This window comes from Aspergillus ibericus, assembly GCF_003184845.1.
Source record: "Aspergillus ibericus CBS 121593 unplaced genomic scaffold BO80scaffold_31, whole genome shotgun sequence".
NCBI lineage: Eukaryota > Fungi > Ascomycota > Eurotiomycetes > Eurotiales > Aspergillaceae > Aspergillus > Aspergillus ibericus.
The window spans coordinates 58,662-84,385 of record NW_020292129.1 but is presented as its reverse complement, the minus strand read 5'-3'; the positions used below and the strand labels follow the sequence as shown (position 1 = coordinate 84,385).

The window sequence follows — 25,724 nt, the reverse complement described above, 5'->3', positions numbered from 1 at the left end:
CGCGCGACAATGGCACGGAAATTATTCGGCAGCGGTCGGCCAGCGCACGTGCAGACGAGGGGCAGCCAACGTCAGCTTGATCCTGCCGGTGGATTCGGGTCGCTCAGACCATCTGCTGCTGCTGCTGCTGCTGCTGTTGTTGTTGTTTCTGACTGCATGAGACCTCCAACAGGGTAGTGGCTGTGATGGAGACATTCGGCTTCTCCGTCAGGGGATGTTTGGAGGGTTCGAGTGTGAGCCAGGCTTGGCGGTCAAACGGCCGAGGCACTGCATTGCTGACCACCTCACCCTTGGCATTGCTTATCCGACTTTCCGTGTTGGCAACCCGACTTGGCCTGGCCACGCTGGCCAGATGGTCAGATTGTCAGATGTCGAGGAGGAGGAGGAGGAGACGGAAAAGGAACCGCGGACCGGTCCCTTGCCCACTTTGCCAGCCAACGGCCGAGATCAATTTCCATTTTCCCCGAGATCCTTCATGAGGGCCCACGGTAGCTCTCAGCTATCTATCTGATGATGATGATGCTGATGACCTTTGGCTCCACGGCAACCAGTGGGATGCTGATGCTGGCGCGTGAGACATTGGAATCCCCCGCCCGTCAGGATTCAATTCCTACTGGCCCGTAAAAGGCGCGCCACTAGTGACAGCCTCCCTCGCTAGTCCCAGCTAACGCGAGGCTAGACCGAGGGCACCTCGAGGGATCGGAAAATGAGGGGTCGAGGCTCCAGGATCGAAGGCGAGATAGAGCGAGCGTGTTGATGCGGATTGCTGACGGCCTGACAGCCTGAGATAGTGCTGCGGTCAGCCCACCGTCGTCAGCACCAAGTTGGCCAAGGATGGATCCCCACTCCACTTCAGAGCTTCTCCTGGGAACGAGCCCTTGGAAGGGGAGGAATGAATGGACTCGTCGGGAGGAGTGGCGCTTTCTTCACGGAGGAGGATCTTCTCGAGCGCATCAATCTGAAGACGTCGTTGCGCCTTTGCAACCATGCAGCCATGCAGCCATGCAGCAATAGCATCTTATCAGCCGCTCCTCGGACATGGCGCAACCACGCTACCGCTGACCCTTGTCCCTCTAAGCTGCTCTAGCAGGGATCGCGTCCTGCGTGTCCACGGAAATGAGACGTAGCCAAATCCTCGTTTCTCCATCCCAGACCCACCAAATCTCACCTGGCCATGCTCTCAACTGTCCGCCTCGACCATCGTCCGAGCCGCCAGCATCGAGAAGCCTTTTCTTCACACCCCACCTCCCTCCCTTTTCAGCCCCGGACGCTGAAGACAGCTGAATGATTCCCTTCATGGTTGCGGTTTCTCCCCCGGAAGCCCAATCCGACCCGACCAGAATGCATTACACCGCGTCGCGACAACCGCCCTCGTTGCCGTCGGGCCCCTTTGTCTGTACCAACCCGGACTGTGGCAAATCCTTTTTGCGTAAAGAACACCTTAATCGTCATATGGTCATCCATACCAACTCCCGGCCACACAAATGCTTCATCTGTGGGCGCACCTTTGCCCGAAGGTAAGGCCCGATCACCGGGGGCGAGCAGGGAAGGCCACCGGCTAACGTACTGGCAGTGACATCCTGAACCGACATGTGCTCCAGCATAATGTACCGCCCGACGGCGCCAAGCGAACCCCGTTGGCCTGCCAAACCTGCCGGCGACGCAAGACCAAATGTGACTCCAACCACCCGTGTTCCACCTGTGCGGATACGGGCGAGCCCTGCGTGCGGGAGCCGTCCAGTATGCAGGCCTTTATGCCGACGACCCGGACGCGTCGCAAGAGCGTGCTGGGGGATCGGGTCGATGCCCCGGAGCAAGAAGACGACGCGGACGGCGAGGGAACGGAAATGATCTCGAGCGCGGGGGGGACTCCCCCGCTGCAGCCAGATTGGGTGACGCCGATCAGTATGACGGGGAGTAGTGTCCCGAATAAACGTCCCGCCTCGGTGAGTGTGGATCAAGATCCGCTGCTGGATCCGAGTATTGCCATGATGCCGGGGATGCCGGCTGCCAAATCCCCGTCGGTCGATCTAAGCGAAGCCCCTTCGTTGCTCCACTTTACATTTGAGTCGCCTCCTCCCCGTCCGTCGGAAGCGGGGGATCCCTTTCCGCCAGACCCATCCTCGGAGATGCAGATGAGTGAGAGTCCGAGCTTCACCAGTCGAGGCTATTCAGGTACGTGCCGTCCGGATGCTTCGATCCGATCCGGGTGATAACGGATGCAGCAACGTCCGGGAGGATGACGGCGACGTCCATGACCACGCCATCCTCCACCGGTGGCTGGCAATTAACCGAGACGGTCGCCAGTCAAGCTCAGTTCGTCGCCACGCAAATCAAATTGTCCGAGTTTGAGCATTTTCACCAAGCCTGGCCGTTTCTGCACGTGCCCACCTTTACGCCGGAGAAGCAGACGACGCTGTTGACGAGCGCCTTGGCCAACCTGTCCATGTGGATGCAGAATACCTATCGGCACCACCTGATTCCGTATACGATCAATCAAGAGCTGACGCGGGCATTGATGCCGAAAATCGTGAGTACCTTCCGCGTTTGCGTCTGCGCGGGCTGACGGAATAGACGGAGGAGTCGTGGACGGAGAAGCCCGCGGCGGATATTCCCTTGCAAACCCTGCAAGCATTGGTCATTACCTTGATCTATTCCATTCTCGGCGATGTAAGAATTCTCATCCTTGCTGGAAGATGAGAGGCTAATGGCACAGGCCCCCGCATCAACCTTGAACTGGGCGGCGCAGTGGACCGACATGGCCATCTCTACGTTTCGCCAATTAGGGGTCCTACATGATCAGTGGCTCCCGGATGATGGACGACAATCGGCGGAAGAACGGTGGGTTTTATGTGAACAGATGAAACGGTATGCTTGCATCCTTCCCCCCTGATTCCCCCCCGTATTGACCTCGCAGACTGGTGTTTGCGGTCTTACGAATCGATGCCTATCTGTCCATTATTCTCAATCGGCCGCCGACGATGCGATACCAAGAGATCGGGCTGCCCCTGCCAGTGTCCGAGGGTCTCTGGAAAGCCGAGACGCGGGTGGCCCGGACGCAGCTGCACTGGAGTGAGCCGGCTGGCCGCGCCCGCAGTGCGTTCTGCACGATGATGCGCGATGGCCTGGATACCGCTGGGTTCGTGACGGGGTATCTGCAGATGCCCCATCTGTCGCTGGAAGACAACCACTTCAGCATCTGCTCGTTTCTGTCGGAGCTGTGGGGCGTCTGCAAGGAGGCCCACGAGGAGCACCATCGGCACTACCGCTCTCCCGAGCGCAACCATACCGCCGACCAAGTCAAGATCTGGAAAGTCTATCTGCGCGAATGGCGCGAACATCTCGAAAAGACGGACCACTTGGAAGAAGCGTTCTATGCCCAATGTCCCGGCGACAGCAACCACTTCCTGGGCTTGAACCTGACCTTGTACCACCTCGTCTCGCTCAAATTGCACGCCAACCTGCGCCTGCTCGAGCAAAAGAAATGCTGCGCCCACTGCCAGGAAATTGACGTCGAGGATGTCATCAACACATGGGCCCAATCCAGCGACGCCCGCCAAGCGGTCTACCACGCCGCCCAGCTCAAACGCATCTATGAACACGAAAGCATGCTCTTTAACCCGAACGACCGGCGCCTCGGCAACCCCCTCGGTCCCGCCGGGTTACTCGCCAGCGCGGTAGTTCTCTGTCTCTACAGCGCCAAGATCACCGGCGTCAGCGCGGGTCTCCCCGTCGGCGTCAGCACGCCCGAGGGCGATGCCCCGAAAACCCCCACCACCATCGAACTCGCCCCGTCCCATCTCCCGGAGACGCCCGAGTTCGAGGAATGGATCACCCAGGGGGGACTGGTCAGTGTGGATGGCGTCCCGTTGAATGCCTTCTCCCTGCCGCGCTTCTCGCTGTGGTATCGCGAACAATTGACCGCCAGTCCGGTGTATTCGTCCCGGCTGATTGCGTTTCTGCTCACGTTGACGATATGATGTATATGATGGTATAATAGAATAGACTTTTTTGCTGCACGCGATTCTGTGCGTAGATATGTCAGTGGAGGGGTGTCATAATGGCTACTAGAGAACCATCTCGATCCCGTGTGGCAGAACCATACCTCGTTCTTGATCTTGGAAGCTTCACTCGATTCACCAGACGTACATCTAAACATGCACGGATCCGTTAGCAACAGCAGATGATCTAGATACCCACCTCGTCGACAAAGGGACCGTCATACCTGATTCGAATTGTATCCTCCCTCTGCTTTCTCCTCACAGAGATTCATCCCGGCGTTACCCCATCATCATCACCATCACATAGCCATACCCACCACCAGAGAAAAGATACCCCCAATAAACTAACGGAAACTCATCTCCAAGACTTGGCGGTAATGGGACGGTAACCCAACCAGCCCCTCCCAACACCAAACCAAACCGAAAGAAATCAGAGAAAAAGCAAAACCGAACCGAACCGAATAAATCAAATAAGGGATGATCAGTCTCCCTTTTATACTAAAGTACCACGTACCACCAGCCCTCACTTGATCAGGTGTAGTTAGGGTAGGTGTACGGAGGATATCCCACTGTCCGGGTGTATCTTACTCCCGAGGCTGGGAATAGATGGGTGGGTGGGTGGGAGTCCCGGTGGATCATACTCCATAGTTACTATGCCACCATGCTACACATGCTATCATACTATGTATGTCTAGACAACGCCCACGTCTACCCGTCAGTCATTCTATCTATTCACATGTCTAGATGCAATCAATATCAATATTGCAGACTCGGGGAAGAGTCCGCCTCGGGATGGGCAAGTCCATCGAATTTAATAGATTAATTTGAATATACAGTACATAACATCCTAGACTTCCATACCCAAACCAAAGCAACTAAAATAAGATATCTACAGAGTATCAACACCCGGTGGGAGGCATGCCGATGGGATGGCCCGATCGGGTTAGAAGGTGGGATCCGGTCGGAAGATCCCACTTGGATCCGATTGGTTGGATTTAGTTCTACTCCCGAACTAGATATTTTCATCGGTTGGATGGGTGGGAGTGGCTATGGCATGGCTACTGGATAGGGGTTTTTCTTAGGAGTGGTGGTTTTATTGGTTTGGGAGGGGTGTTGGGGAGATTGGGGATAATGGTAGTAGTTTCATTGGGTATCTAGGTACGGACTAGGTAGATTCATGACTCGTTGGTTGAAGGATTCGTCCCGCTCATAGGATTGATTGGATCGGGTGAAGGGTATCAATTATGGAACTGGTCAGATGGTATGTACAGGAACAACATCAACATTACAACAGGTAAATGAACATATCAAGAAATCATTCACCCTGGCAACTACAGACACTCATACCGCCCAAACCCCCCCCCCCCCCCCCCCAACTCCCTCTCAATCGTCTCCCGCCTCCTCTCCGACCGTACCCTCACCGTGGCCCGAAACTCCCGCGGACAATTCAAAAACCCATCCAAATACCCCGTCGCCGGATCCACATCGACGCCTGGGCCCCCGCGCGGATCGACCGGCTCGGAAATCTCAAACGCCCACAACAGCTTGGCAAACCCAATGAACATCCCACGTTCCGCGAGCTGAATCCCGGGACAGATGCGGCGTCCGGCTCCATAGGCGTAGTGATCCCGGTTCTCGTAATCCGGACTGGAAGCGTAAATGGGCGCGAGGAGCGTGCGGTCCGTATAGCGCCAGGGATTGAAGGTCTCCGGCTCGGGGTGACGGGTCGGGTCGTGGTGGAGGCCCCAGACGTTGAGGATGAGGGTTGATCCTTGGGGGATTTTTAGCCCGTGGATTTCGCCGGCTATGGTTTATATTGTCAGTGGTGCGCATTCTCGCGCGGAGGATGGGGGGGGGGGGAGGTATCGGTATCGTACCTTCTTTGGCGGCATGGGGAAACGCAGTCGGCGCGACCGGTCGCCAGCGCAGACATTCCTTGACCACCATCGTCACCAGCGGCAGACGGGCATAGTCGTCCCAGGTTGGGGAACGATCCTCACCCACGACACTGTCGATCTGCGCCTGCACTTCTTTCTGAATGTGCGGGTATTTCATCATCGCTTGGATGAAAATCAAGTGCATGGTGGCGGTGGTATCGGACCCCCCCTCAAGGAGATTCCCCACCATGAGGAGGATATCGCGGTCCGAGAGACCCAGTTTCTCTTGCTCGTCGAGCACGGTATCCAGGAAACATCCCTTGCTGCCGACGTGTTCCCGCCGACGGAGGACGTGGGTGACTAACGGTTCGTAGAGACGGGTCAGGAGGTCGCCGACGGCGCGGGAGCGCGATTTCCAGTGACCGAACCAGGATTCTGGGAGGTATTTGAAAAGGGGGAAGATGTCGACGGGAGGGGTGGCGCCGATTTCGAGAATCTCCGAGAGACCTTCCATGAAGTGGTAGAGTTGTTTCATGTGGGGGGCGTGGCAGGTTGGGGTGCGGATGCCGAGGACTACCGGACAGACGGTTAGCTGGGATATGTCCTGGGAAGCAGGTAGGGGGGACAACCTATGCTCATCATGATACTATTGCTGTAGCGCCGCGGATGGCTCATCAAGTCTTCGGGGTGGCGACAGAAATCGTGCAGCATCTGAATCGCTTCGGCATTCTGCAGGATGACGTGCTCCTGTTCGCACCGTGTCTCGTTGAACTGTTGATGGTAGAGGCGACGCCCTCGACGCCAGATATCCCCCTGATTCAGGAACATGAGATGATCCCCGCGCAGGATCAGTTCTTGGGCAATGTAGATACTCGGCCGATTACTGTATTTGGCGGATTGCTTATCGAGCAGCTGCTTGACGAGATGAGGGGAGTTGATGACGATCGTCGTGGAGGAGCCGATTTTGAGGGAGAAAATGGGCCCGTAGGTTTGGGCCCATTCGGTGAATCTGTGGACCGTTAATCCTGCTGCTGCTGCTGCTACTGAACGTGGTGTTGAATCTCACTTGAGATGGATCCCCGATTTGGGGATCTGTAGGGCATTCCCGATGAGGGGGATGCAGGGAGGTCCAGGGGGTAATCCTCGTCCCCGGATCCCCGGGAGTGTCCCTCGCATCCACGACACGATGGCTGAGAGGATCGTCAGCCCCAGGATGATTAGTGCGAGCATCGTGTAAGCATGCGTGAGAGATCTGGTGGTGGTGTTGTTGTTGTTTAGCAGCGCTGTGGTGATTGCTTCGATGGAGCGATAGCTCACGTATGGCTGTCCTCACGTATGGCTGGGTCTATTCTTGGGGTTGCTTGTATTCATAGAACCCAAGGTGCTTTCTGTTCTAGTCATTAACTCGTTGTTGCCAGAAGTCCGTATCCGTCGGTGATGGCTAAGGGTGACGCTGGAGTTGCCACTCTCAGTAGGCCGAGTCCGACCCCGATGCGGTGAAGACCGTTGGTCCCACTCCTTGTCTTAAGCGACCTACTATGGTCTACGCGTAGGTCAATGGAGAAGGAGCATAAAGAGAGTATAAATCAGATGATTCTCATCACCACGCTCTCGACCATGGTTTAATACAGATAAAGCAATGTGCAGAGATACAACTGTAAGTGTTCAACAAGATGTTTTTGATGTGTTCAACATAATGGAGGAACTCAGATGAAGAAGTACATAAGGAAGAGGAAGAGATTCAATTGATAACAGTAGATTAGATCACCACTCAATTGAATATCTAATAATATCCTCTCAGACACGGAATGCACCTGTTCATTTGGCCGACATTACCATGTTCAAGAAGATCCCCACCTGAATGTGAGCCCCTAATACTACAATCAAGGTGAGTAACATGAAGTGTGGACCTGCATAGCAGCAACTGGCAACACTTATATTACAAGTATGCTACTGACTGAACAGTAGCTGCGATATATCTCGGACGTGCAGTCATCTATGAAAGAAGCGACACAAGCCAGCACAGCATCACTGCACAGCATCACTGCCAATTCCGATCTACTACCTGATGCGACTTCTCAACATGACAAGCTAGGAGAACTCCACACTGTTCATTCTCCTACAGACCTCTCCATGCAGCCCTAACTACACCTAGGGCTACCTTCATACCAGAGATGATTACCAACCCGCCTGCACCTCTTCATCCCGACAACACCTTGCATCCTCAGAACCACCCAGAATACCATTACAAATCCTCATCTCATCGGAATCCCTCACGACAACCCCAAACCATACACCGGTAAACATCACATGCTGAACCCTCATCTCTCCTCCCTCCGGCAGCCCAAGTCTCAATCTCCCGACCGGAGACCACGGAACCCAACACGAGCAACCATTCAATCAAGTTCCCGACCCCATCCCAACCAAGACAAATTAATTGAACCCTAACAATCACATCCTTCCACTATCCAGACAATACGATGAAGTTGTCGGCACGGCCGGAACGGGACCCTGCACTGGCAGTCATCCCATCGGGAAGACCATCCCCCGGAAGCACCGTCCAGGGCATACGAACCCAGCCCTACCTCGTGATCGGTGCTTGCTGAACAATCAAGATACGACCATGCTTTGCAATCAGATCCGCAGGAGGAAGGCCGGAGGATATTTAGGATGCGTGTGCGCGAGCTTCATGGTAGAATTACAGAGCAGAGCAGAGCCGATCAGATCAGATCAGGTTGTATAGCGACGCACTTACTCATACATTCAATATGTCAACGCCACGATATGCTTTAATCACGGGGTATGCATTATCCAATCCGATCTTATGATCGAGGAACATGCTAAAAGGTCTAGCTGCGGTGCCGGTGGTATTGGCCATGCCCTCGCCGTCCAGTTCCAAGAAGAAGGTGGGTTCGCCATGCAGTGGCCAAGCCAGCCAAGGTCATGGCATTGACGGTTCCATTTCACAGGGTACACCGTCTTTGCGACGTTGCTCCCCCACGAAGGTCGTCAACATTTAACCGACCGGGGGATCTATGTCTTCGATGCCAATGTCACCAGTGATAAGGATACGGAGGTGCTCCGTGAAAAGGTGGAATATATCTCCGGGGGGAGGTTGGATGTGTTGGTGAATAATGCGTATGAGTCTCCTCCACTACATCTATCCTTCACGACTGACATGATTGTATAGGGGCATATGTAGGTCTTCACGCAACATAGCGGGAACGGAATCTAACGATATAGGTTATACCATGCCGGCGACCGATACCGAAGTGCGTGAAGTGGAAAAGATGTTCGCGGTGAATGTGTTTGGGCCGGTGCGCATGGTGCATTACTTCCATCGTCTGCTGGTGAAGGCGCAGGGGACGGTGGTGAATATTGGGTCGATTGGGGGGATTGTACCCTACATTTACGGGGGTAAGCCATGTGCACGATGTGAGAGTTCGCCTATACTAATGGTATGAAAGCAACCTACAACGCCAGCAAAGCCGCGCTGCATCATTACGGGAACACCCTCCGTGCAGAATTGAAGCCATTTGGGTAGGCAACCCTACCTGTCTCAATGGTATACTCCGACCAGCTACTCACAAGACACAGCGTCCGAGTCATCAACGTCATCTCCGGTGAAATCGGCACCAACATCCTCCGCCACGATGCGAACCGGTCTCTCCCTGCAGGTACCATTCCCATACCCGGACCCACGATCATACTAAGCTGACCCATAACAGACTCATTATACCTCTCCCTCGCCACTGAATTCCGAAACCACGTCCAACGGAAACCCAGTACGTCTTCCCCAACACCCCCCCCTAACGAATTCAATTAACTAAGGGATAATAGAAACAATCACCCCCGCCAAATACGCCGCTGCAGTAGTCCGCGAAGTACAAAAGTCCCGTCCCGCGGCTTGGTTCTGGTACGGGGCGCGAACGGGCATGTGTCGATGGGGGGATATGTTTTTGCCGCGGACGTATTGGGTGAGTTTGATCCTGCTTACGATAATTTGATGAATGGTATAAAAAGGGTATGGACTGATGCTGGATAGGATGGATTGTTTGCCAAGTGGTTCCAGTTTCATAAATTGGAGCGGGGGGTGGGGGGGAAGATGGTGTGGTAGATTCCGTGGTGCATGGGCAGTGCCGGACAGGGGCAGGGATGCCGGGAGAGGAAAGTAATCGATCCCTACGGTGGAGGCTGGGGCAATTCCAATGGGCATGGATTCGCCTTGTTGGTTGGGGGCAAGCCCCGCCAAGCGACGGGATGCGAGCTAAACCGGGCCGAGGTGGGATGGATAGATGCATGACTGCGATGAGATTTGTATGATACACACGGCTGTTTTATCCCAATTAGATACATAAAGAGCTTTTCCTGATTTCACAATTCTTCTGTGGTCAGCTTTCATCTGTCAATTGCCCCCACCGTTACAGCATGGCCTTGGGAATCACCGGAGTTGCTCTCGTCACTGGAGCTGGTAAGTTCCCCCCTATTTGCTAGAAGCATCTCAATCTAACAGCATCGATTAGGCAGCGGAATCGGTCGGGACGTGGCAATTGGATTTGCCGCTGAAGGCGCCATTGGGGTCGTCTTTGCCGATATCAACCTCGCCGCAGCCCAAGAGAGCGCGGATCGCAGCGCCGAATATGCCACCAACCCGGCATACTATCCCCTCGCCATCGCCGTGGATGTGACCGACCTGGCTAGTGTGGAGCAGATGGTGACGGAAGTAGTGGAGACATTCAAACGGATCGATTATTGTGTCAACAGTGCCGGAGTAGGATGTCCCTTGATGCGTGATGTGTGATGACTTCTTGAAGAACGTTGTTAACTCTTCAGCTCGGAGTGCGCGAGCCCAAACACGTCACCGAAGCCTCGATGGAGGAATTTGACCAGTTCTACCGCGTCAATGTGCTGGGTACCATGCACTGTGTCAAGACCGTAGGCGCCGTGATGCGTCAACAAGCCCCCATCACGGTCTTGGGCCGGAATGGGGAACGCAATGCGGGTCGGGGCGCCATTGTGAATCTGGGATCGGCCAACTCGTACATGGCGACCCGGGATATCGTCCAGTATACCACTTCCAAGCATGCCGTGTTGGGCATAACCCGCAATGCTGGTCCGTATTCTCCCCTTTCTGTGTTCACCTCCTGCCTTAAGCATTGCTGACTGCACCTAGCACTGGATCTGGCCTCGCATGAAGTCCGGGTCAACACCATCTGTCCCTCGTGGGTCGATACGCCGATGGTTTCGGCGGCTCTGAATGGGAATCCCGACTTGGGTCCGCTCATGGAGAATGTCTTGCCCTTTCGACGCATCGCACAAGCGGAGGAGGTGTCCGATGTCATTCTGTTCCTGTGCAGTCCGCGGGCCAGTTATGTGACGGGTAGCGACTGGGTGGTGGATGGAGGAATGACGTTGACCTTGAAGTCATGTTGATGGTCTGCGAGATGTAGCTGCCGAGTGGCAAAGACATGAGGGATGATGAGAAGCCTTCGCCGATAGTAGCAGCTATCGGGCACTCATGGGGTTCATTGGTAGTGATAGATCCTAGGTAGAGGATGCGATACCCGAATAATGAAGAGACGGTCAAATGTACGCACGATAGATGCCACGGAACAGCCGGACTGGTATTCTTATTCACTCGAGATGAAGTACATCATTTGATGGCGAGAGAAGCCAGACTCAACCCCGACCCCGACCCCGACCCCGTATCGAGCAAATACCTCAGAGGTGTGTATAAAGTAAACGGGCTCGAGGCATCGCGGGTCAACCGCGAGAAATCGCTGCGATCAATAAAAATGGCCATCAACCTATTGAAGTGATTATTGATAACTACGAAATGCTGTTCGATCCGTTTCAATACAACTCGCTGGTCCCCCGACAGCAGCTCGACCAATCTCTCTTCCACCTGCTCCTGGGCAAAGAGTCCGTCGACGCAACACTCGCCTCTCGACTGCTGGCACCAGAAATCATACGGGCAGCCTGGTTCTTGTTACTGGCTCGCTATGCACAGGCAGATTCCCTGGAAATCCAGGCGCGGTGCGTCATCAAGTCGCAGGCTAAATCATCCCGCACAATCACCTTGTCCCTCGAGGCAGAGACGCATCTCCAAGAGGTGATACAAGCAACGAAAAACCTGTCCAAAGCCGACATCTATCTCACCGAGAGCGGCATCCATTCATTCCCGCTGGCGAAACGCCATCTAGCCAACGTGGACAGCATCTTTCGAACCGCCATTGTTGCAGTTCCCCAAGGGAAAAACGTCTCGCAAATCCTGTCACGGCTACCCTCGTGTCATATCATCGTGCGTCATGACGCTGCGAAACTGTCGGTTTGGGTTGATCCTCGACTCGCCAAGGCAGGGGGAGATCCCAATCTGCCCCGTCGACTCCTGTCCCAGTTGGAATTCATTGCGCAACAGGTGATGGACCAACCTGCCCGTCCGATATATGACCTGGACTATTTCAGTCCCGCAGATCAACAGGACTGGGCACTACAGGACCGTCCAGCAAAGCCGTCCATATCAGAGCTTCTCCACCAAGTCATTGCCTCGTTTGCCAAATCCCGACCAAATGCCCCCGCCATCTGCGCCTGGGATGCCGATCTCACGTACCGGGAACTCGATCAGTTGGCCACCAAGTTAGCCACTCAGCTGGTATACAGTGGGCTCCGGCCCGGCATGCTGGTTCCCTTGTTGTTCGAAAAGTCCGCCTATACTCACGTGGCCCAGCTCGCGGTTCTCAAGGCGGGAGGTGCATTCACGACCCTCCCAGCGGATCTGTGTCCGGCGCGGATTGAGTTGATTGTGGGACAGTTAGCACCTGAAGGGAGCGCTCATCTGGCTCTCGGACTGTGTTCTCCGTCGTTGACCAAGATATTGGCGCCACTGGTGTCCCGGGTCATTCTGGTGGACGAGGCAACCATGGCAGGAACTCCACAAAGGCCGGATATCGGAGACATTCAGGTGCAACCTCACGATCCCGCCTACGTGATATTCACCTCAGGCACCTCTGGGATCCCCAAAGGGGTGGTGGTGGAGCATCGCAACATCTGCAGCTCCTGCCGCTACTTTGGCAGGGAGGCAATGGCGCTGCACCGACCCGGAGTCCGACACTCTCAATTCCTCTCCTACGCGTTTGACGGTTCTATCCATGAGATCTTCTACACCCTCGCCAATGGGGGCTGTCTGTGTGTCCTCTCGGAAGATGAACGCTTGAACGATATTGCCGGGGCCATGACCCGCATGGGAGTCACCCATGCGAAATTTACCCCATCCATTGCCGCACAACTCGCACCGGAGGACTTTCCAACCCTGCAGCAGCTCTTCCTCGGTGGCGAGCCACTCACCGCGGCCAGTGTCGATCGCTGGCGCCCGCGGGTCGAGGTGTGGAATAACTACGGCCCTGCGGAATGTACCGTGCAGTCGGCCGTCATCAGCTGTGCAGACTCGAAATGGGCTTCGGAAGTGGTTGGCCAGGCGGGAGCCAGTCGCTGTTGGGTCGTCGACCCCAGCAATCCCCATCGCCAGCTACCCCGGGGATGCATCGGCGAGATCGTGGTGGAAGGCCCTAACGTCTGTCGCGGCTACCTGCGGAATCCGACGGACACCCACCACGCCTTTGTCCAAGGACTCTCCTGGGCTCCATCGCGACGCTTCTACCGCACCGGTGACATGGGGTATCTGGATTCCTACGGGCTCTTGACCGGCGCCGGTCGCAATGACGATCAGGTCAAGATCAACGGGCAACGCATTGAATTGGGCGAGGTGGAGACCCGCCTCCAGTCGGTGCTACCGGCCAATTCACGCGGAGTGGTGGACGTGGCGAACCCGCACGGCCGGGGCAAGGTCCTAGTGGCTTTTATCCAGCTATCTGCCCGGAGCGGTCCTGGATCCGTTGAGCAGTTGGAAGGTCGGATTCGAAAGAGCCTGGTCAAGGTGCTCCCGCCAGCGTTTGTTCCCTCGCGGATCTTCCAGGTGGAGGAGATTCCCATGGGCGCGACGGGGAAAACAGACCGCAAGACCTTGCGCCGACTGGCCGACGAGCTGTTGACTGACTTGTCGGACCAGATCCCAGCACCATGCGACATGGCTCTCATTCAATCGGTGGACGTGGGGGAGAAACGGCGCGTGCTCCAGCAGATGTGGGCCGATACCCTACAAGTGCCGGTGGAAACCCTACATTCCCACTCCGACTTCTTCTTCTTGGGGGGAACCTCCTTGTTAGCAATGCGTCTGACTGCCCTGGCCCGCAAGCAATCCTGGGATCTGAGTGTGCAGAAGATCTTTGCCCACCCGATCCTGAGTGAAATGGTGCAAGCCATCTCCTCGCTCCGCTCGCCCAGGGGCCCGGTGCACGTCTCCCAACTCTCATCCCAGCTCAGGCGCCAGATCGCCCAGTCCGAGAGGATTGAGGTGGATGCCATTGAGTCGATTTACCCAGCTACCGCCATCCAGGAGAGTTTTCTGAGTCTATCGAGGACCAACCCGGGGGCCTACATTCTACAGTATACTTTTAGCCTCCCAAATGAAATCGATACCGTACGGTTGCAGGAATCATGGAGGCGCGTGGTGCAGACGCATCCAATCCTGCGCACGCGATTCTACCAGACTGCCACCGGCCTCTCCCAAGTGGTGCTGAAAGAGGATTTCCATTGGGAAAGCCTCTCAGAGGCAGATGCTACCCTCCGCCAGCAGATCAAATCCGAGCTTCTGCAGCCCTCCCAGCCTCTGAGCCAGTTCCACCTGTTATGCGATGAGTCTAGCTCTCACACCCTGATCTGGACCGTCAGCCATGCCTTGACGGACGGGTGGACGAGCTCTCGACTGTTCGCCGAAGTCAAGGCACTGTACAGTGGTGGTGTGGTGCCTCCAGCTGAGCCTTATCATAAGTTGATCAAGGCGTTAACGACGAGGCCGCCGGGCATGGAAGCCTTTTGGCGGGAGGAATTAGATCGCGGCCCTGTCATGGAATATCCCATTCTGCCTTATGCCCAGTTCCGACCCGTCACCAATTCTCGCCGCGCAGCCCGACTATCCATCCCTTCCCATGCTGCCCGATCCCAATATACTATCCCCCTGCTGGTGCGAGCCGCCTGGGCCATCACGGTCAGCGAGATGACCCAACAGGAGGAGGTGATATTCGGCGTCAACCTCAGCGGACGTCACGACTGCCCTGGTGTGGTGGGCCCGGCTGTCACTACCATTCCTCTGCGCACGGCAGTCCGTCGGTCTCTTTCGGTGGGTGCATTCCTCGACCTCCTGAGTGCCCAGTCAGTGCGCATGATGCCTTTTGAGCAGACTGGATTGCGACGGATCGGGGAGCTTGCGGGCGGGCGTCTCTGGCCGTATTGCAGATTCCAAAACACGCTGGTCGTTCATCTGCCTCGAGAGGACATGGCGGGCTTCGTCCTCGACACTGCCTTGGACTGGATGCATCCGATCCAGGTTGATACCGTGTCCGCGCACAGCCTCGTCGTGAACTGTCGGGTCGAGGCTTCGGCACTGGAGGTCTGGATGAACTACGACAACCGGGTCTTGAGCGCGGATGACACGCAGGACGTGATGGCCTGTTTCCTAGGAATCTTCACTCAACTTGTGAGCGGCGAGGCTCGACAGACTCTCGCCGAGGTGTGCGCGACGATGCAAGGCCGGCAGACCCCTCGAGCTCCCACGGCCCGACGGGTGGAATATCTTGGCCAGGTCCTTGATGCGACCCAGATTGAAAGCCAAATGGGGAGAATTCTGGGGATGGATCCGCGGGTGTGCCATGTCGAGCCCATCAGACCCGACGAGGAAGCCACCTACACTATCCTGGCCGCGTTCATTGCTACCGATGTCCATCAGCTTGGTCGTCACGCTGCCAACTTGCAGTCACGATTGGGGGAGTCTCTCCCGAACCATATGATTCCGACGCACTACTTTCCGCTCCCTTCCAGCGGCTCGGTGTCTGATCGACCGAGTCTGGAGAGAATTGCATGGAAGCATCACTCCAAGTCGTATCCCACTCCCGATCACTTATCCACCCTCTCTCCCGTGGAGCAAATCCTCATGGACTGCTGGATGCAGGTGCTGGGCCGCACGGACATCACCATCCATGATAGCTTCCTCCTCCTCGGCGGCGACTCCATCAAAGTGATGCGACTCGTCTCGGCTGCCCGCGCCGCCAATCTCCGGCTGTCGGTCGCATTCGCCCTGCAGAACCCAGTCTTCCGACGCATGGCCGCCGGAGCCGAGATGATCACGGCTCGGGTCTCTGAAGCAGTGCAGCCGTGGTCCCTGGTCGGAGGCAAGGAGCGACTGGCTAGTGTCCGTGCCCTAATCCAGCAGCAAACTGGCTACGACCTCGATGATCTGGAGGACGTCTTTCCCGTCACTGCCTATCAAAAAGCAACCTTTCTAGACTCTCTCCGCACCCCCGGCACCTGTGTCCTGCAGACTCGATATCGCCTTCCGGAAACCCTCAACCTCCAGCAATTCCACCACGCCTGGCAGCAAGTCTGCCAACGATTCCCCTGCCTCCGAACCCGACTCATCCGCCTCGACAACGGGGACATCCTACAAGCCATCATCCCCCAACCCACCCCCCTCCAAACCCTCCACTGCACCACCCTCGACGACCTCCACCCCCACCCCCACCACTCCATCCAAACCATGACCCACCCCGGCGCCCCCTTGAACACCGGCCTCCTCGCCCACATCAACCACGAAACCCACTTCATCTGGACCCTCCACCACGCCATCTTCGACGGCCCAACCCTACACCACATCCGGCGCGCCCTCCTCCAAGCCTACCACAACACCCCCTGGACACACCACCCCGCCCCGTTCCCAGAATACATCCACTTCCTCCACACCATCCCCACCACCCCCGCCACGCACTTCTGGACCCGATACCTCAAGAACTCCCACCCCAGCGTCTTTCCCCCGCACCCCTATCCCCGTTACCTCGTCCGCCCGCACACCACCCACCGCCTCACCCTCCCCTTCCCCCAAACCCTCCCCCAATCCCATCACTCAATCACAACCGCAACCCTCCTCCACGCCACCTGGGCCCTCACCCTCGCCTCCTTCACCCGCACCACCGACATCACCTACCAACACCTGCTCAGCGGCCGCACCGCCCCCACCGACCACATCGATCAGATCGCCGGGCCCACCATCGCGCTCGTCCCCGTACGAATGAACCTCGGGGAGCGCCTGCACGCCACCGTCCGGGGCTTTCTCGCGGAGATCCAAGCCCAGATGGTAGCCATGATGCCATTCGTCGAGTGGGGAATGGAGAAGATCTTCTCTGTGGTGCCTGAGCCGACTGCTCGTCGTCGTCTGCTAGAGGGGATGCATAATATGTTGGTGATTCATAGCGCCCACCAGGACCAGCACCAGCACCAGCCGCAGCAGCAGCAGCAAGGAACCCAACCCGGGAAGGAGAAAGATGAACTCCTTGAGAAAATTGACGAATCCATGAACCTCGACGGCTATCTCGGCTTGATGGTGCAATGCACGATTCGTCCGGAGGATGGGGAAGTGAGGGTGGATTTCCGGTGGGATGAGCGGGTTCTGCCGTGGTGTGTGATGCGGATTTTGTGTGCCCGGATGGAGTTTTTGTTTCGGGTCTTGGGGGAGGGGGGTCGCGGGGGAAGGGAGAAGGTGGGGGAGGTGTTGGGGGCGTGTTGGGGGGTGTAGTACATCCTTGCCCCATTCCCTTTCTTAGGGTTGGGTGGGGTGGGGTTGGCGTTGATGAGGTAGATGGGCTACGAAGGATCTGTCACGGGGTAGGACTTACTGTACAATAATGCATCTCTGTATTTACATAGGACATGTGACCGTGATAGTTATCCATTTATCCATTTATCTATTTATCGATTCATTTGTGTGTTTGTATTGATTGGTCTTGCGTTAACGGATATTGCTACAGGATACGTCTTAGGGTGTAGTTGATATATGCTTGCCCCCCCTCTTTCCTTCTTTATCCATTGAATTAGAATTAACACTACATACTTATCTCTCTAAGTGGTCATTTTTCATCTCGTATGTTTCATTGTGATTCAGGGTACTACACCATTCTGAACACCCTATCCATTTCCTCAACATCTGAGATATAGAGACAACACCACGAAAAACAAAGAAACTAAAAGAAACAAACCACAAACTCATTCCAGATTGATCAGTTTTCACTGAGAAGCAACCACCCCCAACACCCTCTCCGCCAACGACCCCACCGTAACCGACTTACTCAACAGCTCCACAAACGGAATATCCACCTCAAACACTCTAAAAATCCACGTCCGAAACTCCGCCGCAATCATACTATCCATCCCGAACTCCGCTAACGGTTTAGTCACCTGTACTTTCTCCCGAGGTAACAGGACCAGGTTGCCTAGTCGGCGGGCTAGACTCCGTTGAATGGCTTCCGCGAGGGGAATGCCTTCTTCGAGTTCGGTGGCGAGGGGGGAGCCGGTGCTTGATTTCGCCCCGCTGCTATTTGCGGCGTCGTCTTCGTTGTCGAGGACGCGGGCGAGGACGGCGGCGCGGGGATCCCGGAAGGTGAGGTTGGTTACTTCGAAGCCCTTTTTGCGGAGGGCCATGAGGCCGAAGGGTTCGAGGCCGGTGAGGATGTGAGCGTGGGCGTGGTGGTCGATGGGGTGGGGGATGGTGAGCTGGGTGGAGGGGGTGGTGGTGGAGAGGGCGATGTCGATGATTTGGAGGAGTTCGTCTTCGTTGATGGCTTGGATGCCTTTGCGGACGAGAAGGGCCTCGATTTCTGGGTTGTCGTGGAGGTAGCCCACTTCGCTGATCATGCCGAGCCCGACGGCTTGGGCGGGGAGGCCCTGGGCGTGACGGTACCGCGCGAAGGTGTCGAGGAAGAAGTTGCCCGAGCAGTAGTTGGATTCGGTGGCCGTGCCGACGCTGCCGGAGACAGAGCTCGTCATGAGGAAGAACTCCAGCGCTTGGTCTTTGCCTTGGATGGCGTGGTGGAGGTTCCAGGATCCGCGTACTTTGGGGTCAATGCCCGTGTGCCATTGGTGGTTGGTCATGCTGGTGAAGATGGCTTCGCTGAGTCCCATCGCGGCTTGGATCACGCCCCCGATTAAGCCGTCCACGGCGGCAACGGCTGATTCCACATCGGTCGGGTTGCACACGTCGCCGCGGATGACCTGGCACTGGGCGCCATGTTGAATGAGATCGTCGATGAGTCGACGCGCGCTGGGCTTGTCCATGCCCGACCGGCCGAGGAAGACGAATTTTCGCGCTCCCCGCGACATCATCCATTTGGCCATACTGCGGCCTAGGCCTCCCAGGCATCCGATCATGAGATACGTCTTACTGGGAGAAAAGGTGGTGCGGTACTTGGAGATTTGCACGGGAATGAGGGTGGACTCGCTCTCGAGACTCACGACCACCTTGCCGATGCGGTTGCGCGACGAGAAATACCGCAGACTGCTGTTGATTTCCGACACATTGAACACGCGGAGGGGCTCAATCTTGGCAATCCGACAGGACCGGTAGAGATTAATGACCTGGTCGAGTAAGCCGGACCACAGCTCGCGGTAGGTCTCGCTCGGGTGGTGGTAGAGATCGGACAAGTCAAAGGCTGAAAAAGTCGCGTTGTGGAGGAAACGGTTCATCTCCAGTCGGCCGTCGTCGGCCAGATCATGCTTGCCAATCTCGATAAACCGGCCAAAGGCGGCGCAGCAGCGCCAGCTGGCGTGGAGGAGATCGCCCGTCAAGGAATTCAGCACCACATCCACACCCTTGCCGTCCGTTGCGGCGAGGACGCTGCGCGCGAACGAGTCGTCCCGGGAGGTGAAGATGTGGGTGGGGTCAATACCAAAGGTGGTGACCAGAAACTGCTTCTTCTCCTCGGTCGAAACGGTGGTGTAGATCTAAAAGCATTAGCGTATTGAACACAGGATGTAGACACAAAACCTACCTCCGCTCCGATCATCTGCGCAACCTGAATAGCGGCAATGCCCACTCCACCAGCGCCCGAGTGAATCAGCACCGACTCCCCTGGCTGCAGACGAGCCCGCATTGTGAGTGCATAGATGGCGGTAGAGTACACCAATGGAAGTGTACACATCGTTGCATAATCCTCATCATCTCTCAGCTTCTGACACGCCCACTGTGGGACAATCTCCGCGGACTTGAAGTGGCCCGGGGCCATGGCCACCACCCGGTCACCGGGCTGTAGCCCCTCGACATCATCACCCACCCGCTCCACGACACCGCTAAATTCCAGCGTGCAGGCAGCATTACGACTATCAACCTTGCCCGCTAGCACATACAGATCTTTGGCATTCAGCCCCACCGCCTTGACCTGTATCTGCACCTCATGCGGCGCCAGAGCAGGAAGCTCGATCTGCTTGAAATAGATGTTGTCGAATTGCCCCGGTTGGTCCAGCGCCAGTTGCACCGGCCGTGCTTGCTGCAGGGACAATTCAATCTTTTCAGATCCCTGCCGTTGCCGGAACTCGCGATTGAGGTCGTCGTCGGGAAGAAAGCGGCTGATATGCACCACGCCTCCCTTTTCCACATACTCAAAGTCCGCGAGAGGGCCATCGAGTTCTAGCAGGGTCTGCACGAGGTTATGGGCCGACCTGGACGGGTCAGTGGTGGGATCGTCAATGTCGTACGTCAGAAACTGCAACGAGGGCTGTTCCAGCATCAGGGCACGGGACAGTCCGGACACGAGAGCAAAGTCGGGACGTGTTCCACTCATCATGTCGCCGTTGGTGACCCAGACGAGGATCGAGGCATTGTCGGTGATGGCCTTGATGGCGTCCATCTCATCATCGCTGATGGTGGCAAGGAGAGGATTGCTGACTTCGAGCAGCGAGATTACTGTAGCACCGCCCAGAAGTGCCTTGGAGTCTGCAGTGATCTTGTCAAAAGAGAGGCGGCTCGCTCCGGTGCTTGCAACTAAAGCATCGCCGAGAGCACTCGTACACTTTTCAATGATCACGAGTGGTTTATTCTTGGTTACGGCTGACAGCGATGAGGTCGGGAGGGGCCGTGCCAGCAGAATCTCCTCGGTCCCGTTGTTAAGCCTCGAGCGCAGCGCATCAAACTCATTGGAGTAGTCCACATAAGCCCCCACAGTTGGCTTAGCAAGCACCACACCATCGGGAGACAGGAACTCAGCAACACGGCGCAGGTGGTTGCTCACGTACCAGGTGGCGGATGTGGCCGGCAGCAGGATCAAATCCCACTGCTTCTCGCCATCAGCCACCACTGGGAGGTTCTCTGCCACAGTCGGGCTGCTCGCCTTGAGATCCCAGTCAGCCGCATGCAGGTGGCCTTCCTCCAAGTATCCCGTACCGTAGGAGGTTAGACGACGGTAATCGTTGTCAGCAGACAAAAGGTCCAACACGGCAACGGTAAAATCCTGGCGATCAGAGCCCAACTCTAGCACGCGCATGCGAGGGTTTCGATGCGAGAGCAGATTTATCGTTGCCATTAATTTCGTGGAACCCTCGTCAGCCATGGACTGGGCTTCATCCGCAAAGTCGCCCATGTAGCGAGCAAAATCCACAGCGCGCATAAACTCCTGGCCATAAATCTTGGGTTTCCACAGAACCCGCAGCATGGGATGACGGGCGACGGAAGCCGTGTCGGACAGGCGATTCGGTTCATACTGGCGGAGACGACCCCATTCGATCTGGGCGACGACTTTGTTCTGCGAGGTCACTAGGTCGGCCTGGAACCCAGCGGCACCAAAACCGACAGGCGACGCGGTGGCATTGATGAAGCACTTGGTCTCCGCATTGACGGGCCCAGGCACTTGAAGCGTGGCCCAGCGGATGGTGGTTGGGACAAACGCCTTCATCTCGCGTGGACGACCTCCAGCGGTAGCGATAATGCCGGCCTGAACCATGGCATCGAGCAGGATCGGGTGGAAGGGATACTCGGCCTCATAGCCCTCGCTGCCCGGAGACTGCTGGGTGAAGCGGACTTGTGCGCGGCAAGCCTTCTCAGTATGCGAACGAGGAACTGATACGCCCTCGATGGAGGTGAACGCTTTACCGTAGTTCAACCCTTCATCGACAAAGCGTTCGTACCAGGTCCTCGCCGCAGAGGGCTGGAGACCAGCAGGGTTGATGTCACACATTGGGCGGAGGGTCTCTTGGGAATCCAATCGACTGACCGATCCCGTGGCCCGGATGGTGGAAGTTCCTTGTTCGTACGTGGCAATGCTAAAGTCCCACCAGAGGCCGGACGAGGCCGTCTTGGTATGAGGGGTCCGACGTAGGGTGGTGAAGAGCTCGACAGGAGAAGCTTCAGCACGGGGCACAGCCAATGCGGACAAGAAATGGACATTTTGAAATTGAATGGTATGGCCAGCGAGGTGAGGTTGGTTGAGAGCCTGACCCAGTGCCTCCGCAGCCATGGCCATGTATCCAGATCCGGGAAAGACGGCCGTGGACTCCAGAGAGTGATCCAATAGCCACGGGGCATCGTCACCATGCAACATATTGCGCCAGACAAGCTCGACCTCACTGCCCGCAGGAATCTTGGAGCCCAGGATTTCATGTCGACTGTGCTGGCGGTGGCGGAACTCGGAGCTCTCGCGACATTCGTTCCAGAGGAGAGTATCGTAAGTCCAGCGATACGGGGGGAGGTCATGCAGCACCTGGGGTCGCAGGCCACTAGCTTGACCCTTGTAGACGGATTGGTTCACCAACGACATTTGAATCGGATGGTGGTGTAGCCAGAGTTGCCCCGCAAGCGAGAGCACACTTTCGACCGAGCTTCGGTTTCGGATCAGGGCACTGCTGTACGGAAGATGGTCAGGCGAGAGCTTCAGCTGGGTACAGATCTGTCGGATGGGCAACTCGAGAGCGGAATGAGGGCCCAGCTCGATGATCTGGTGGCGCCCGGACTGAGCAAGCTGGCTGACCGCGTCCACGAAGCGCACCGGCTGTTCCAAGTTCTCGCGCCAATAGGCGGCCGTGAAGCCATCGACCTTGGGCTGGCCGGTCACAGAAGAGAAGAATGATGCCCCCTGGGCATACTGGAACGAGGGTAGGCGGTGGTCATTGAAGGAGGCTTCCAACAGTGTTTCATATTGGCCTCCAATGGCCCGCATATGATGGGAGTGATATGCACGTCCGTCCGTCTTGAGCTTTCGCGCGAAGACATTGCGGGTTTGCAGGGTGGCAATAATCGAATCGACTGCCGATTCGTCTCCGGAAAGGGTGACACTCTCCGGGGAGTTGATGCAGGCAACCACAATCTGGCCCTGGCACTGGGCCCGAGTGATCTCTTCGTTTGCCGCGTCGCTGGACAGTCCGACGGCAGCCATGGCACCCACGAGCGGTAATGTCTTGACAGCCAGGCCGCGATAGTATGCGACCAGAATGGCTTGTGCGCGAGACAAGTGACCGGCCGCATACGCCGCCGCGATCTCCCCCGACGAGTGACCCAAGACGGTAGCGGGACGAATATTCCACGACCACAAGAGATCAACCAAACCCACCTGCACGGCAATGCACACGGGCTGAGATCGGCCGGCGTCGTGGATCTGACTCGTCTTGCTAGATTCGAGGATAGAATCGCACAGAGTCCAGGACGGCGGGTTGGGCAAGGATTGCAGAACCGCATCTTGATCCGCCAGGGCAGCACGGAAGACGGGAAATTCAAAGAGAAGGTCGGCCCCCATCTGAGGCCACTGCGCGCCCTGGCCTGTGAAGACAAATGCGTATTGAGACGGGGGCTCCGTGGCCACCTCGGGCAATGTCACAAGCCCTCCGGCAGCCAATTTCTCTGGCAGGGTATCCTGGTTGGCCACCAGGAAGCCACGAGTGCGAAGTTGGGATCGGCGCTCCCCCAGTGTATACGCCAGATCGGTAAGCGACTTGTTGGACAGGTTGTAGCTGGCCAAATCCTGGTACCGGGCCTCCAGGGCCGCCGGTGTGCTGGCGGACATGGGGAACAAGAAGGTGGTGCGTCCCTGGGAAGGGTGAGTTTGTTGTTTCCGGCTGTTGAGGAGTGAGGAGGCCCCCTCGAGAATGAGGTGCGAGTTGGCGCCTCCATATCCAAATGAATTGATGCCCATGCGGCGAACCTGGGCGGATTCCCCGCCGGGCCATTCACGGCCCTTGGTCACCACTTGCACGTTCCACTCGCTCGATTTGATCTTGGGGTTCAGTCGTTGAATGCCAATGGTAGGGGGGATAAAGCCATGCTCGAGAGCCAAGGTCCCCTTGATGACGCTGGAAATTCCACTAGCTGCTTCGCTGTGTCCCAGATTGGACTTGACCGATCCAATCAACATAGGTGCAGACCCTGTAGGACGCTTGAAGGCTAGGGATACAGCCTCTGCTTCAATCGGATCACCCACCGCAGTTCCGGTGCCGTGACATTCAACATAGGCAGTATCATTTAGGGACAGGCCGGCCTTGGCATACGCCTTGCGGATGACCTCTGCTTGCCCGACACTACTGGGCAGCGTGATACCTGCCGTCTTTCCATTTCTATACCATACATAACACGGTCAGTGGGCCCAGCACAAAGCAACACAGGACAAAACAGCGAAAAGAGAGGCTCGAGATGGTCGGGTTGAGAAGACGAGTGAAGGGGCAACATACGCATTGATAGCACTCGCCCGGATAATGGATCGAATCGGATCCCCATCTCGGAGAGCATCTCCCAGCCTCTTGACATAAAGAGCACCCACCCCATCAGCACGACCATACCCGTCGGCAGCGTCCGAGAAGGGGCGACATGTCGAGTTTGGTGACAAGACGCCCGCTTTCATGGTGGCCAAATGTTGCTCGGGGGTTTGAATCAAGTTGGCTCCTGCTACGATGGCCCCGTCACATTCACCGGCTTGCAGGGCCATACAAGCGATGTGCAGGCAGTAGAGGGAGGAGGAACACGCTGTATCAAGAACCAGGCTATTATAAACTCACTTTCATCGGTCATATTCATCAAGGGTACTTGGGCCAGACGGAGGGACGTACCTGGGACCCTTGAGGTTGAACACATGGCTGATGCGGTTCCCCAGAATCGATGTGCCCATGCCTGTCGCGGTGTAGCGATGCATGTATTCGGCATCACGCAGTTGCATGAGCTGAAAGTCAACCGTAAAGTTGCCTACGTAGCAGCCAATGTTGGCGCCTGAGAGATTTTCCAGCAGCAACCCAGCACTCTCAAAACATTCAAAGACCACCTCGAGGAGCTTTCGCTGTTGAGGGTCCATGTACTTGGCCTCCATGTTGTTGATGCCAAAGAATTCGTTGTCAAAGCTGCGGATATCCTCGTCCTGCAAGAAATATCCGCCTCTCATGTGCATACTCCCCGGCCGGTTGGAGCCATTGGGATGGTAAAAGGCGTCCACGTTGAACCGAGAGGAGGGCAGCTCGCCCTGTCCGGATCGCTCGCTGACGAGGAGATCCCACAACTTGGATGGGGAGGAGGCACCCCCGGGGAGACGACATGCTGTGCAAGGCTTTAGCTGGTCTGTCCACGGTTTGGTTTCAGTTGGTGCTCACGGACCCATGCCTACAATGGCAATGTCATCTTCAGAGATGGACCTCGTCCCCGTTTGAGCATTCTCGTTCATGTATGGAGCCATCACCGGAGACAAAAAGGGAGAGTAGGGGAGAATTATCGAAGAGGAGTAAAAGAAGGATGAGAAGAGAGAGGTCTGGATGACATGCCAAGTCGACTGGTCTATCTACAGCTCTGGATGCACCGTCGCACCAGCATGGTTTTATATCCATTGGAACGGTGGTGTCATTCCCACCATGCTCTGTTGGATGTGGGATGTCTCACGCCCGTCCGATGGGCTTCTTTTATCAGCCATCCTTCCGGTGGATTGTTGGAGGTCAGGGCCTCTCCCGCGCC

The 25,724-nt window shown here is 56.4% G+C and overlaps 6 protein-coding genes across 6 annotated transcripts; 4 read left to right on the top strand and 2 right to left on the bottom strand.

The window, feature by feature from the left end:
• The first annotated feature begins 894 nt into the window (after positions 1-894).
• BO80DRAFT_426810 (Zn(II)2Cys6 transcription factor domain-containing protein) lies at positions 895-4,307 on the top strand. Its single transcript, XM_025719863.1, has 8 exons — positions 895-1,517; positions 1,574-2,175; positions 2,226-2,530; positions 2,575-2,670; positions 2,717-2,868; positions 2,918-4,028; positions 4,108-4,151; positions 4,226-4,307. Exons 1-6 carry the CDS (start codon positions 1,297-1,299, stop codon positions 3,978-3,980), a joined length of 2,439 nt encoding a protein of 812 aa, XP_025573329.1. The 5' UTR covers positions 895-1,296; the 3' UTR covers positions 3,981-4,028; positions 4,108-4,151; positions 4,226-4,307.
• Positions 4,308-5,332: 1,025 nt separating this feature from the next.
• Positions 5,333-7,319, bottom strand: BO80DRAFT_466454 (cytochrome P450; the record flags this gene model as incomplete). The annotated part of the gene is made up of 4 exons (XM_025722786.1): positions 6,945-7,319; positions 6,508-6,887; positions 5,879-6,451; positions 5,333-5,805 (listed from the first exon to the last, which is right to left on the bottom strand). Exons 1-4 carry the CDS (start codon positions 7,106-7,108, stop codon positions 5,333-5,335), a joined length of 1,590 nt encoding a protein of 529 aa, XP_025573328.1. The 5' UTR covers positions 7,109-7,319.
• A 1,274-nt stretch (positions 7,320-8,593) lies between these two features.
• On the top strand, positions 8,594-10,211 carry BO80DRAFT_426809 (SDR family oxidoreductase). The gene is made up of 10 exons (XM_025719862.1): positions 8,594-8,678; positions 8,732-8,784; positions 8,848-9,016; positions 9,069-9,076; positions 9,122-9,295; positions 9,346-9,418; positions 9,476-9,555; positions 9,607-9,663; positions 9,719-9,855; positions 9,924-10,211. The coding sequence occupies exons 1-10, from the start codon at positions 8,647-8,649 to the stop codon at positions 9,993-9,995; spliced, it is 855 nt and encodes a 284-aa protein (XP_025573327.1). The 5' UTR covers positions 8,594-8,646; the 3' UTR covers positions 9,996-10,211.
• Positions 10,212-10,232: 21 nt separating this feature from the next.
• On the top strand, positions 10,233-11,519 carry BO80DRAFT_426808 (SDR family NAD(P)-dependent oxidoreductase). The gene is made up of 4 exons (XM_025719861.1): positions 10,233-10,349; positions 10,402-10,649; positions 10,712-10,991; positions 11,052-11,519. The coding sequence occupies exons 1-4, from the start codon at positions 10,307-10,309 to the stop codon at positions 11,309-11,311; spliced, it is 831 nt and encodes a 276-aa protein (XP_025573326.1). The 5' UTR covers positions 10,233-10,306; the 3' UTR covers positions 11,312-11,519.
• Positions 11,520-12,446: 927 nt separating this feature from the next.
• BO80DRAFT_327561 (acetyl-CoA synthetase-like protein) lies at positions 12,447-17,063 on the top strand (the record flags this gene model as incomplete). The annotated part of the gene is made up of 3 exons (XM_025715166.1): positions 12,447-14,178; positions 14,551-14,660; positions 16,200-17,063. Coding segments are annotated over 3 exons (2,706 nt in total), but the record flags the coding sequence as incomplete, so codon positions are not given.
• An 855-nt stretch (positions 17,064-17,918) lies between these two features.
• Positions 17,919-25,442, bottom strand: BO80DRAFT_426807 (type I polyketide synthase). The gene is made up of 4 exons (XM_025719860.1): positions 24,839-25,442; positions 24,464-24,772; positions 19,807-24,349; positions 17,919-19,759 (listed from the first exon to the last, which is right to left on the bottom strand). Exons 1-4 carry the CDS (start codon positions 25,090-25,092, stop codon positions 18,047-18,049), a joined length of 6,819 nt encoding a protein of 2,272 aa, XP_025573324.1. The 5' UTR covers positions 25,093-25,442; the 3' UTR covers positions 17,919-18,046.
• Between the last annotated feature and the right edge of the window lie 282 nt (positions 25,443-25,724).

Coding starts and splice junctions, on each gene's coding strand:
- BO80DRAFT_426810 (XM_025719863.1), top strand. CDS start 1,297: ATGGTTGCGGTTTCTCCCCCGGAAGCCCAATCCGACCCGACCAGAATG. Junction 2,671..2,716: donor TCTATTCCATTCTCGGCGAT/GTAAGAATTCTC, acceptor CTAATGGCACAG/GCCCCCGCATCAACCTTGAA. Junction 2,869..2,917: donor TTATGTGAACAGATGAAACG/GTATGCTTGCAT, acceptor TTGACCTCGCAG/ACTGGTGTTTGCGGTCTTAC.
- BO80DRAFT_426809 (XM_025719862.1), top strand. CDS start 8,647: ATGTCAACGCCACGATATGCTTTAATCACGGG. Junction 9,296..9,345: donor TGTACCCTACATTTACGGGG/GTAAGCCATGTG, acceptor ATGGTATGAAAG/CAACCTACAACGCCAGCAAA. Junction 9,556..9,606: donor GAACCGGTCTCTCCCTGCAG/GTACCATTCCCA, acceptor GACCCATAACAG/ACTCATTATACCTCTCCCTC.
- BO80DRAFT_426808 (XM_025719861.1), top strand. CDS start 10,307: ATGGCCTTGGGAATCACCGGAGTTGCTCTCGTCACTGGAGCTG. Junction 10,350..10,401: donor TGCTCTCGTCACTGGAGCTG/GTAAGTTCCCCC, acceptor AGCATCGATTAG/GCAGCGGAATCGGTCGGGAC. Junction 10,650..10,711: donor ATTGTGTCAACAGTGCCGGA/GTAGGATGTCCC, acceptor TTAACTCTTCAG/CTCGGAGTGCGCGAGCCCAA.
- BO80DRAFT_426807 (XM_025719860.1), bottom strand. CDS start 25,092: ATGGAGGCCAAGTACATGGACCCTCAACAGCGAAAGCTCCTCGAGGTG. Junction 24,350..24,463: donor CGGGCGAGTGCTATCAATGC/GTATGTTGCCCC, acceptor TGTATGGTATAG/AAATGGAAAGACGGCAGGTA. Junction 19,760..19,806: donor CGCAGATGATCGGAGCGGAG/GTAGGTTTTGTG, acceptor TAATGCTTTTAG/ATCTACACCACCGTTTCGAC.